At 46.7% G+C, this 11,625-nt stretch overlaps 2 protein-coding genes across 6 annotated transcripts in view; one reads left to right on the top strand and one right to left on the bottom strand.

Moving 5' to 3' along the window:
- Positions 1 to 2,013, bottom strand: part of PRELID3A (PRELI domain containing 3A) — a 13,465-nt gene extending 11,452 nt beyond the window's left edge. Inside the window, exons 1-2 of one of the 4 annotated variants that reach the window (XM_019545710.1) lie at positions 1,897 to 2,000; positions 697 to 862 (exon numbers count right to left, since the gene is read on the bottom strand). Coding sequence is in view for 3 of the 4 variants with exons in the window: in XM_019545702.1 (XP_019401247.1) it covers positions 1,897 to 1,928 (32 nt within the window). In the remaining variant the exon portion in view is untranslated. Of the gene's footprint in view, positions 1 to 696; positions 863 to 1,896 lie in introns of all 4 variants that reach the window. The other 3 variants (XM_019545702.1, XM_019545719.1, XM_019545727.1) reach the window with 3 other exon arrangements.
- A 3,912-nt stretch (positions 2,014 to 5,925) lies between these two features.
- Positions 5,926 to 11,625, top strand: part of AFG3L2 (AFG3 like matrix AAA peptidase subunit 2) — a 40,628-nt gene continuing 34,928 nt past the window's right edge. The window contains exons 1-4 of one of the 2 annotated variants that reach the window (XM_019545738.1): positions 5,926 to 6,073; positions 8,966 to 9,062; positions 9,844 to 9,897; positions 11,092 to 11,228. In XM_019545738.1, coding sequence (XP_019401283.1) covers positions 5,969 to 6,073; positions 8,966 to 9,062; positions 9,844 to 9,897; positions 11,092 to 11,228 — 393 coding nt within the window. In that variant the 5' untranslated portion in view covers positions 5,926 to 5,968. Of the gene's footprint in view, positions 6,074 to 8,240; positions 8,280 to 8,965; positions 9,063 to 9,843; positions 9,898 to 11,091; positions 11,229 to 11,625 lie in introns of those variants that run through there. The other variant, XM_019545746.1, reaches the window with a different exon arrangement.

Below are 11,625 nucleotides of genomic sequence, written 5' to 3' on the forward strand. Positions count from 1 at the left end.
AGTGGTGCAGGCTCCTACCCTGGGGGTGTTTAAGAGGAGGTTAGATGAACATCTTGCTGGGGTCATTTGACCCCAGTATTCTTTCCTGGCAGGAAAGGTCGGACTAGATGATCTGCTCAGGTCCCTTCCAACCCTAGAAACTATGAACTATGAAAATATGGCCCAGGGTCTTTGATGACATCTATACAGTGCAGGTCAACATCATGCAGACCCCGCCCCCCAGGCTAGCTCTGGAACCAATATAGCCTCAACAGCGTAGTTTCATAAGACCACTTGGTCTTTCTAATGATTTCAAAGCATAGATACACTTACTGTTTCTTTAAAAGAGTGCCTTTAAAAAAAATCTCAAGTTGGATCACCATGCAGGATGAGGCTCTATAACACACCAGACTGAATTATAAATCAAGTGAACTTTTCCACAAACTTCCAAATAGGAGCAGCAAATAAGTGATAATGCTGTCCTCCTGTTCCAGCTGAGACTACCTCTAAAAGAGATTCTCTTTTTCTACTAATCCCAGTTTGCTCACCAATAAGGAATCCACATCAACAGGTTCTTGTTCTCTTCAGAGATTATACAACATAAGGCAAACAGAAAATGCCTGAAGGTAAATAACAAGGACAAGTCAAAGTCTTGACTGTCCTTGAAGACTTAAAAGCAGCCAAGGGCCTAACGTGTCCAAGTCAAGTTCCACGTACCTGAGCTGATCTAGTTACACTCGCATCCGTGGAAGTACATGTTTCAAAGGCCTCTGAAGTGATCTCTCTTTGTCACTTAGCCTTTTCATGCAGTATCAAGACACACCTTTATGTTCCAGCAGGTGGCAGATTTTCAAAGCAAGCCCCACAGTTACTCAAACAGAAGCTGTGCCACAACAGAAAGCTTCGTTACCACCTTTAATTTCACATTAGAAGATACATCAGATTTCAGTGCCAGGAACCTTGAGGCCGTAAACCAGGGGCAGGCAAAGTCCACCCTGCGGCTGGATCGGGCAGGCAGCAGATTGTAGCTCTGTCCTGGCTCCAGACCACAATGTCACCACCATGAGACATGCCAGGCCTGACCCCAGAGCAGCTCCCTGCCAGCCGCATGCCCTGCCAGCACTGCTGGGGCCAGTCTCCATGGAAACCCAGGCCCTGCCTCATCATGGCCCTGCCACTATTGGGGTCTCCATGGAAACCGGCCACAGCACCCAGGCAAGGACTGCTGGGAAATGGATTCCGGCCACTGGCCAGATCCGCTATTTTGCTCACCCCTGGTTTAAACCTCCTGAGGCTCAAGGCACCAGCAGGAAAATATCAGCTTAGTTTTCACTCAGTTTCTGCACTATAGGAAAATAATAAAGCCATTGTTCTCAGGCAACAAACTCAGAGAGAGACTGCCACGGGTCAGGCTGTTTTTGACTCTCTGGGTTTATGTAGTCCAACCCCCTGCTCCAAGCAAGACTGTCCCCAAGCAGATCATCCCAGCCAGAGCTTTGTCTAGCTGATCTGAAAAACCTCCAAGTATGGAGATAGCGCCACCTCGCTGGGAAGCCTGTTCCAGTGCCTCACCACCCTCCTAGTCAGAAAGTGTTTCCCAATATCCAGCCTAGCCCTCCCTTGCTGCAACCTGAGATGGTTGTTCCTTGTTCTGTCACCTGCCACCAGCGAGACCCATCTGGCTTCAACCCCCATCACCAGAACCAGGCCCGAGGCTGGACCCACGAGGCGGCCCCTGGATCCAGCTCCAAGGCTTCGTCCCGCAGCCGCTGGGCAGAGGACAGGCGTTCCGGCCGGGGCGGGCCGCTCTCCCCTCGGCCCGGGGCAGCATCCAGCCCGCTCCCCCGGCTCATTCCGCACGTGGCCCCGCCGCGGGGGCCGCCACTGACCTGTCACAACCGCCCCCACGCCACTCACCCAAACACATGCTCCGAGCTCCAGATCTTCATGGCGCCGCTCGTGCCGCCGCCGTCCCGATGGCAATGGCGGCCCCAGCCCCGGCCCCGGCTCCGGCCGGCTGGGCGCGGGGGGGCGGGGCGTCGCGAGCGCCGACCAATGGGAGCGAGCTCCGAGCGGTCTCCCGGGTGCGTCACGGCGGCATTAGCCCCCCCGCTCCCGGCCCCTCACTCTGAGTGCGTCACTGCAGCGTCTCCTCCCGTGATTCCGCCCTTCGCGTCACTCGCCTCCCTCCCCGCCCGCGCATTCCGGCGTCACGCGGCCCGGCGTGTCCTCTGGCCGTCCCTTCGGGTCGTGGGCCCGTCTCTGGTGCTGCCAAGACCCGTAGGTCGTTCCTTGTTCCCTGTTCCTTTCGCAAAACACGCTTTGTGCAGCGAGAAACTGTGGATCCTCCATGAGCCCCGCTGCTTATCCGAGGCCGAGTCCCCGAGACCTCATGTCCTCTTACATTGTCGGGAGTCAGGAGACGTGTGATCACATTCTGACCGGTCCTGGTTGTGTAAAGCCCAGCACCGGGAATAAGGAACCCACTTCAGGCTGAGTACAGCGGTGGGTCCAGGCGGGGCAGTGTAGTGCCCCCCTTTGATTCCTGCTCCACCCCCACTCCAAAGCCAGCTGTCTGGCACAGCATCTTCGGAGGGTTTTTGCCTATCTGATGGTATTAAAACTGTATGTCTAATCCAGCAAATCCCTGCAAGCTCTGATAGTGATGTGGAAATCACAACAGGATCGCTGCTTGGCTAACAGAGCGCTTTACTTTATTTTACATGGTCACAGGAGGAGCAGCAAGGGCAGCTAATTCTCTGCAGCCGCAGTCCAGACTCTGTTATGTGCTTGTGAGAAAAAGACACACAGAAGTCTCTCCTTTAATACATTCTTGGCAGTCTGACAATAAATCACCCTGGAGCCTTGCTAGAGTAAACGTATTTTCTCTAGCTGTCTCCAATAAGTTTTAGCTCAAGGCCCCTTTGTTTTTCGGCCTTTACTTATGCTCCTTATTATGGCTTAACTTTATTTTCGCTTGCCCCAGTACTTTTCCTCATCAATAGTTGCATTTGTTTCTGCTTATGTCTTCAGAACGGAGGCCCCCATTGTTAGAACAGCTCCTGGTTTAACTAGAAACAAAAACGTGGACCATGTTGAATGAGATGATGCACCTCACCATGTCCCTTCCTTTTCAAAATCCTGCACCTGCCCATGGCTGGGTATGGCCTGTTCCAGATGTTCAAATATCCAAGTTAGGGACAAGGCTGTACCAATAGCTTATGAAGTATGAGGGGGTTTTTTAAGAATCATTTTGGGGGTCTTATAATTTCCTCCCCTGGTTTTCAAGAGGCAGCAGCTAGCCCCAGCCCTCCCAAGTCAGGCAGGAGGCAGGGTAGAGATGTACCTCATAGACTAAGACCTATGGAAAACACAAGTCTGGATGAGCTTGTTTCATTAGACACCCTGAAAGGCCACCACAGAGCAGTATAGGAGGTGGCATGAGTGACTTGAATACAAAAGGTGTACACAGGAAGTCTCTTTCTCTTCGTTTCCCTGCCTTTTGTGTTCAAATTGCTCACACCACTGTATACATGTCTCTGTGCTGTCCTTCTACAACACGAAAGCTGGCATTCTCTGTAGGGTCTTATTTAGTTAGTCTGTAAGACGCATCACAATCAGGAGGTCCTGGTCCTCCAAACAAGCTGCACTAGAGGAGCTGCAATAAAGGCTGGACAGTGCCTGGGGGGAGCCACGCTAGAGCTGTGCATGTGCAGTCCTCCCATAGCATCTGAGGAAGCAAACTTGTGAAAGCAGGTAGATCTCAGAGCCTCTTGGAGTTGATCTGAGGCTGGGGTGGGGGGCTGAGTGTCTGCATGCATGGATGCAAGCACCCCAGCCCAGCAGGTCAGTCCATGGGGGACAAAAGGGGCAGGGGCTAGATTGAGGCCCCAGGGTGAGGGACAGTGCCGCAGAGGCAGGAGCAGGGGTCAGTTGAGTGGGGCCCCAGCAGGGTGGGACTTACCAGCTGGGAAGGTGGACCCCCAAATAATTTTTTCTGCCTCAATCTGCACCCCACTTCTATACCCATGGACTTGTTTGCTGGGGGTGGGGGGCAGTGCTGCACAGCAGATCTTGGGTTGCTTTTAAATGCCAAAGGTGATCTTCTACTTAAACAGGTTGGAGACCACTGCTGTAGAGCTTATTTAGTTGGCCTATCAGATGAATGGGGATCGGGGAATCCTGGTCCTCCACAGAGGCAATTCCAACCCGCACAGAGGCAGCATACATGCTGTCCTTCCACGGCATCTGAGGAAGTGAACTCATGAAAACTGGCACTCTGTATAGGTCTATTTACTTAATCTAAAAGGTGCATCTCTACCTTGCTGCCTTCTACCCAGTGTCAGGGACTCAAACCCCAACTTCCCAGGTCCATTGTCTGACCACAAGAGACAGGCAACACCAGCAAGGTCTTATCTCAAGCTCTTTATTGAAGCATGCACACAACAACAAAGAGTAGCCCGTCTCCTCGAAGAACCAGCCCCCCTTGATAACAAGTAAGCAAGTTTATATAGAGAGTTTTGCATCACAGATTCTACACCTAATTGACTCAACCTCCATGGTTAGTTAGAAACTTCTAGTGTGCCTGACAAGATATGCGTGCAGGTGGGAATTTTCCACTGTGAAAGAAAACAAGATATCAGGTCAGTGTGAGAAAACTCCTAATTAGTTCAAACTGGCTTTTGGCTACATGCTTATTTTGAAATGCTAAGTAATAGGGAGGAGGACTACATCCTTGATTGTTTCAGCTGTGTCTTTGAAGCACTGAGCCTGCTTTGTAGTTAATTTCTACACTATTATCTATGGTCTTGTTAGTTAATTTCTACAGCTACACAATAAGAGGCTTTGAGCAGTTCTTACATATAAGCATCTTCCTTATCATCAAACATGCAACTTTCTTTTCAGCACTGTTACTTATGCTAGTGGGTTCAAGGTAGGTTCAGTTTGTACCATCCCTGTTTATCAGTTCGCATTCCAATTGTCATATTGCATACAGAGAGCTCATGATTATCCTGTTTGTGGCCTCTCAGCAGTATTTTTCTTTGTGGGCTTTTGGGCCTGCTCTCGAACATCCTATATATCAACAGTGTGCAATCATGGAGCCCTGGTCCTCAGCCCACTAGACATGTTCTATTAGTGGGACTGTAAGAAAGGTAAGGAAGTCCCTGGGGGGCTGGTGTGTGTGTGTGAGTGTGATTAAACCCAGCTAGGGCTGCATGTCAGCGATCCTTCCTCAGCACCTAAGTGAGCCAACTAACGCAAATAGGTGTGCTCTCTAGGTCTAGTCCGCTAGTCTGTAAGGTTTGTCTCTCCCCTGCCAACCTCTGTGGGGCCATCAGGGAGTCCTGCTCCTCCGCACCCCCAGACAGGCTGCATTGGGGGTCCCTGGGGGCAGCCACATGACAACACACACCAGGCTTTACCTGTCTCCTCCACTCAGGTGGTTTGAATTTTCCAGCCACTGTGAGTGGGCCTTTAAATGCAGGTCAAACTTCATGTGGTCACTAGAACACCAAATCCTGCCAGGTTTGCTTTAACACGTGCTGTGTCACCTTGACTCAGGGCACGCACACGCACCCTGCATTCCTATCGCAGTCCCACTGACGCAACCTCCTACAGCCACACGTGCCCCAACCAGCCATCACCCACCCGGGCCGGCAGGCAAGTGTGTATCCCGGTTAAAAGGAAAGGGGCGGGACTGAGCCCTGCTAGGTGAAGTGGGCGGGACCTAGACAGTGGAGGCGGGGCCTCTGCTGGAGAGGCGAGGCTGGGGACGCCGGATTGGAGGGAGCACGGTCCAAGTGGCGGAGTTCGGAAGAGGCGGGGCTAAGCCCGGAAGAAAACGGAATCTCTTCTTTCCCCTACCCCTCTACGTCTGGGGCGTGTTGATGTCAGATGCCGCCGCGTGGACATAGGCCGGTGCCTGCGCATGCGCGAGCTGTGCCTCGCGGAGTCTCGCGGTGCCTGGACGGGAGGTGGCTGTTGGGTTATGGCGCTGCGTTACTTGCTGTTGCTATCGCGCAGCTGTTCGCGGCGGCGGAGCCTCCTGCTGTCGGGCCGGGGCCTGACGGAGTCTAGGCTCTGTCTGACGCGCGTGAGTCACCGCCGCGCGCGGGGTTTGCCATAGCGACGCCGGCGTGAGGGCCGGGGCCTCCTGGGGGGCAGGGCCTCGGTGCCAGGCCGCACTGAAGCCGCGCCTGGCTCCAGGGCCCTGGGGTGATGGGGTCCAAGAGGCCGGGGTCGCAGGGAGCCAGCTTGTTTTGGGCCCGGCCGGCTGGCGAGAGGCTCCCTTGGGTCGTCTGCGCAAGGCGTTATTGCTGCTGTTGCTTTGCAGGCCTTAGCAACACATTCATTACCTGTAGTGCGCAGTTGATGTAAACTGCCTGCAAGGGCTGGGCAACAATAGCGCCCTTAACTGGTAAACTGCGCTATCAGTTTAGACTGGCCACGAGTGCCAAGTCATGGTGGCTTGGTTAAAGTCGCACAGTAAATGTACACCGTCCCCCTATGTGTAGTAAAATGCCAAGTAATGGTCATGTGATTAGTTGGGGAATTGCATAATAAATGCATAGTGGCTACCTGTGTATAGTAAGACTGGCCACGAGTGCCAAGTTGTGGTCATGCAATTAACTGGGGAATCACACAATAAATGTACACTGGCCACCCATGTGTAGTAAAGCCCCAATTAACAGTCATGTATTAGCTGGGATCATGCAATAAATGTAGACCAGCCACCTGTGTGTAGTAAGACCGGGTCACACAATACATGTACACTGGCCACCCATGTGTAGTCGCATCAACCACAAGTGCCAAGTGATGGTTATGTGATTAACTGGGGAATCGTGTAATAAATGTACACTGGCCATCCACACATAGTAAGACCGACCACAAGCGTGAAGTAACGCTCGCGCAATTAACGAGTGAATCTTGCAATAAATTTGGACCGGCCACCCCTGCAGGGTAAAACCGCCCACAAGTACCAAGTAAAGATTACGCGATTAACTGGAGAATCATGCAGTAGATGTACACGGGCCACCTGCGTGTAGTAAGATCAGCCACAAATGCCAAGCAACCAATTACCAGTGAATCGTGCAATGAATTTAAACTGGCCCCAAGTGCAAAATCATTATTATGAGATAAATGTGACAGACCAGCTTTAAAAAAAGCCAACCAGCTATAAAGTTAGTGCCTGAAACTAACAACTCTAGATCTGGTATCTAGCCAGCTTTCATGTGACTATGTTACCAGGCCCTTAGCATTGGTCATGTTTTATGTACTTTCACAGAGTAGTTGGATAACGAAGAGGCTGCTTATTGGGTCCAGTTTATGCTCTTTTGAAAGATTCGTAAGGATGTTTTCAGGCACAAGTAGCTAGCACAAGCTTCCCAGCACTTTGATTGTTGGGAAGTGATGAGGTGCCTGGTTATACAATTAAAAATGCTGTGGTTTTTCTGTCCTGGGTGTATGCCTCCACAGTCAGTTTTCTGCAGATTAGACCTAAGTGGTTTTAGTGTCAAGGGCTTATTTGGTAGAGTAACCAGTTTTGGTTTATTTTAAATACAGTACCCAGCACAGGTACTGGAAGAAATGGTGCATGGAGTTGCATTTATTCATTATAATTGGGCTTACATTTGTTTTCCACTGTTAAATAGTGGGTGTTTGGTATTTCCACGAGTAGGTTGAAGGGTCCTTGGAACAATACATTTGAATTGCTCGCTTCTACTTATTTGAAGATCGGTTATTTTAGTGGCTGTTTTATTTTTGTGATCAAGAGAGACTGGGCACACTCTCTTCTCTCCATGAAATAGCTCAGATGCTTTGATAGCAAATGAAGTACGCTTTGTCATCACTCTTTCTGTTATTTTCCCTTTGTGCAATGTTTTCACAGTGTTATCTATTTAGTTCATTCCCATCTCCAGCCAGCCCAAGAACAGGGTCCTGGTATAGTAACATGTGCAAAAATAGATTGCCATGTTAGTGACAGCTGTTAGCAACTTCTTGTCAGATTTAATGCTCCATAGCATTTCACTTGCACAGATGTTCACGTAGCAACTATAATAGCTTTTTTAATAGGTAAGGTTGGGGAAATAATTTTTAAGTTATTGAATGCAAATCTATGCTGGAGTTATTGCACATGTGAGTGCAGTGCAAGGTTTTGTAAATGTCATAACTATGGGGTAAAATTAAACTGTTTAACTCTTCCATTTCTGTGTATTATTTAAATGGTCTTTATACATCTGAACAACCAAACATACTATATCTTCAAAGTAAAATCCATGGATCTTGGATCCAGAATTCAGGTGTCTCTTCAAGCTTGCTTTAGATGCTTGTTTAAGTGTGAAGCTGGGGTCCAGCATATTAAGAATCCTTCACTTGCTCGTGTCTGTAGTAAAAATTAATTCACTATTTTGCTGGGAGTGGGGTTCATTCATTCACATCATAAACAAGGTCTCCCAAGTGATAGCAGATCAAATGTGTTCAGAAGTCTCTAATTTAATCACTCTGTTGCAAGGCAAAAATCCCGAGATTGGCAGTGGTTGCCAGAGGCCAGTATAAAAATGTAATTTGTGGAGAGAGTGAACTCTTTGAAATGTGGTATCCTGTTTACGTCCCTGTAGCCACCACAACTTGAGAGTAATATTATTGTCAGACGTTTGTTAGTGTTGAGTTTTCTTTCCTGTATGTAGCAAAGACGAGTACACCTTGCATGTGTATCTAGAACTCTTGTTCAGACTCAGATGTTAGATATCAGGGTCTGGTGCTCAGTTATTATTCCTGATTTGCTGGATGGCAGGGTAGATCATTTCTAATACAGCTTCCTTCTGAGATTTTTTTTCTTAATCTCTGCTCATTAGATTGCAAAGTAACTTCTGGTATAAATTGCAATATCTGACTAGTGGTCATCTCAAGATTTCCTGAAAAGCTTAAGTGAAAATGTTTGTAATACTTTCTTGGTGCCTTATAGTGATTGTACTTTATTTTCCAGTTCCATGAACAAGTTGCCACAAGAGTTATTACTAGCAGAAGTGATGTGGCAAGTGTAGCTGCTGCTTACAGAATACTTTTCTCTAAGCCTCCAAAAGGTAATTGTAACTTGGCAATGATGATTGAAAAGCTACTTATTGAATTCTATAGTGAGGACCCCATGTTTCATTTGGACCTATTACCCCAAAGATAACCTGTTTCTCAAGTAACTGGCTGCTGTTCTCAAGATATCATTGCATCCTGGGATGTGCACACTGTAGACCCTATGAAAGATGAGTGGCCAGTTTGCTCTGTTTTTTTGTGCAGTTAAGACATGATGTTCAGGTTTCTGGCGCAGTCCAATAGATCTTAATTTAACAAAATTTGGCTGTCTTTGGTTTATTGCTTCCCTTCTGTGTTACAAGTTAGGATCTTGACTCTAGTCTTCCTTTCACATTAGCCTCTCCAATACTTGGGGGGCGGGGGTTAGAATTGAAAAAGTGTTGGTATGCAAAAGATATTAGGGGTAGCTAGATTTGATTTTTGTGTAGCATTTTTTCTAGGTGACTTCCAAAGTTTTACTAAACACTCTTTCCATCTTTGGCTTGACATGCAATTTTTCTCTCACTTAAAGCTATTTAATAAAGGAATTTAAAATTATAACAACAAAATCTTCATTTAGAATAAATATCTTTAGTCTAATGAGCCAGATTATTCTTACTGAATATTGTAGAATACTTCAGGCCTTGTGTAAAGAACAATCAAGAGGGGTAGGTTAATTGCAAGGTGATATGTGCTGAATGCTTGCATCTATTGCACTCTAGTACTAATTCTTTATAAAAATACCATTAATTAAAAATATATTATGTGCTTTTAATGTGTTCTCTTCTATTTTGACAGGATTTGAAAAATATTTTTCAAATGATTCCAAACGGTTAACTGGAGAAACAAAAGGTAAAGATGTTATTTAATTCCAAGTACTGCATGTAGGTGCATATGTTAACAGAAATCTTGCTCCTCTTTACTTTAGGTCAGCTCTATAACTGCTGATAGCATTAAAACCTTTTCAGTCTGAAATTGTCTGAAGGGTTTGGAATGGTTCCCTCCCTTGCCAAGTCTCCCTGGGCTGGCATTGATATTTCCTTTATTGTTGCCTTTTAACAAATGTAGCCATCTGCAGGCCTGTTGCATAGGTAGATTTTGGAGCCCTTCCCAAACAAAGTTAACGTGTCTCATGTAAGGAGTGACCAGAGTCACTGCATAGGGTTTCAGTATCTGCCATTGCAGTCTCCCACTCAGGGTTGCCTGTGTGTGCCCCTGTCAAGAGACGGAGACTGTTTTCAGTAGCAGTGTCTTGGATATTATAGAAAGAGATGGCATAAAGATGTGACAAGAACAGGATAGTCAGTAAAGGGTACAAGAAAGAGAGGACAGAGTCAGTTGGTAAAAGGAAAGGCCAAAATAAATTCATCCCCTGTATTGATTTTGCACTATAGTTGACACTAAAAAGCTGAACCAGACTCCATATTCTTTTTGAGACTCTCACTGATATATTGAGAGAAATAACAATCTGAAGGCCTTGATGTTCAGGGGAGTTTTATTTGCGTGAAATTTAGTGCTGGATTAATTGCCCTTAAAGTCCTCCATTTGTTGCAAACTGGCACAAGTAATGAGGTTATAATCCCCTCATGGCCATCTAGTGCATCACCTCTATATTCTGATGGACAGTATCTAAGAATGGGAGAATGTTAAAAATAGATAATACAAAGATCTGATAACATAATAGTTGGCAGGGGTTATGAGAGGAAGGACAATGGAAACCATGTAACTGCATATTAAGTTTTTGACCCAAGTGTCATCAACATCACAATATGTGATGCATTGAAAAAATTACAGTTTTCTTCCAAAACATGTTCAGCAGCTTACGCCTTTGTCAGGCACTGTTACTTTTGCTACTACAATCAAAACAGAATTCCATTATTTATAATTAGAAAAATAAATTACAACTAGTATGTATTTAGGTTTAGGTTGTTCTCAGAACTGTTTTCCTTTAATTATAACTAAAATAGAACAGAGTATCATATGTTAATCTGATGTTAATTTATACAGGGTTTGCAAATATATTAATATGTGTCTCCTCTTTTGTAGAAACAAAACAGACTAATGGCCAGGATTCTTCTGGAAGTGATGGTACAGAAGGTGAAGGAGGTGGCGGTGGTGGAGGAGGAGGAAAAAAAAAAGGTGGCAAGAAGGAAAAGCTTGCTTGGTGGATCAGATTAAAGAAGGTCTCAACTCTAAAATATATTTTCTAATGGCATTTGCTACCTTGCATTTATTAAAGACTGAAGTGCATCAGTTTCTTATGGTACTGAAGCTTTGAGGACTTATATGTATTCTTGATTTTAAAACCAATCTGACAAATTGCACTAGATGAAATTACCAGTCTTTCTAACCTTGTAGATCAGGGCTGTCCAGCTTCTAAGGGCACACATGCCTCTTGCTCCATCTCACCCTGCTTTGAGATGGGGCAAGAGGCATGTGTGGGAACGTAAAAATGTTAGACCACTGGATATCCAGCGGTCTAAAAAAACTGAAGTTTAAAAAAGGGGAGCAGGCTGGGTCCGGCTGCCAGAGCGTCTCTGTGGTTGGGCTCTCACCAGGGCTCCAGCGCCATAAGTAAGC

Source organism: Crocodylus porosus, unplaced genomic scaffold (genome assembly GCF_001723895.1).
Source record: "Crocodylus porosus isolate Cpor-Errol unplaced genomic scaffold, CroPor_comp1, whole genome shotgun sequence".
NCBI classification, from domain to species: Eukaryota; Metazoa; Chordata; order Crocodylia; family Crocodylidae; genus Crocodylus; species Crocodylus porosus.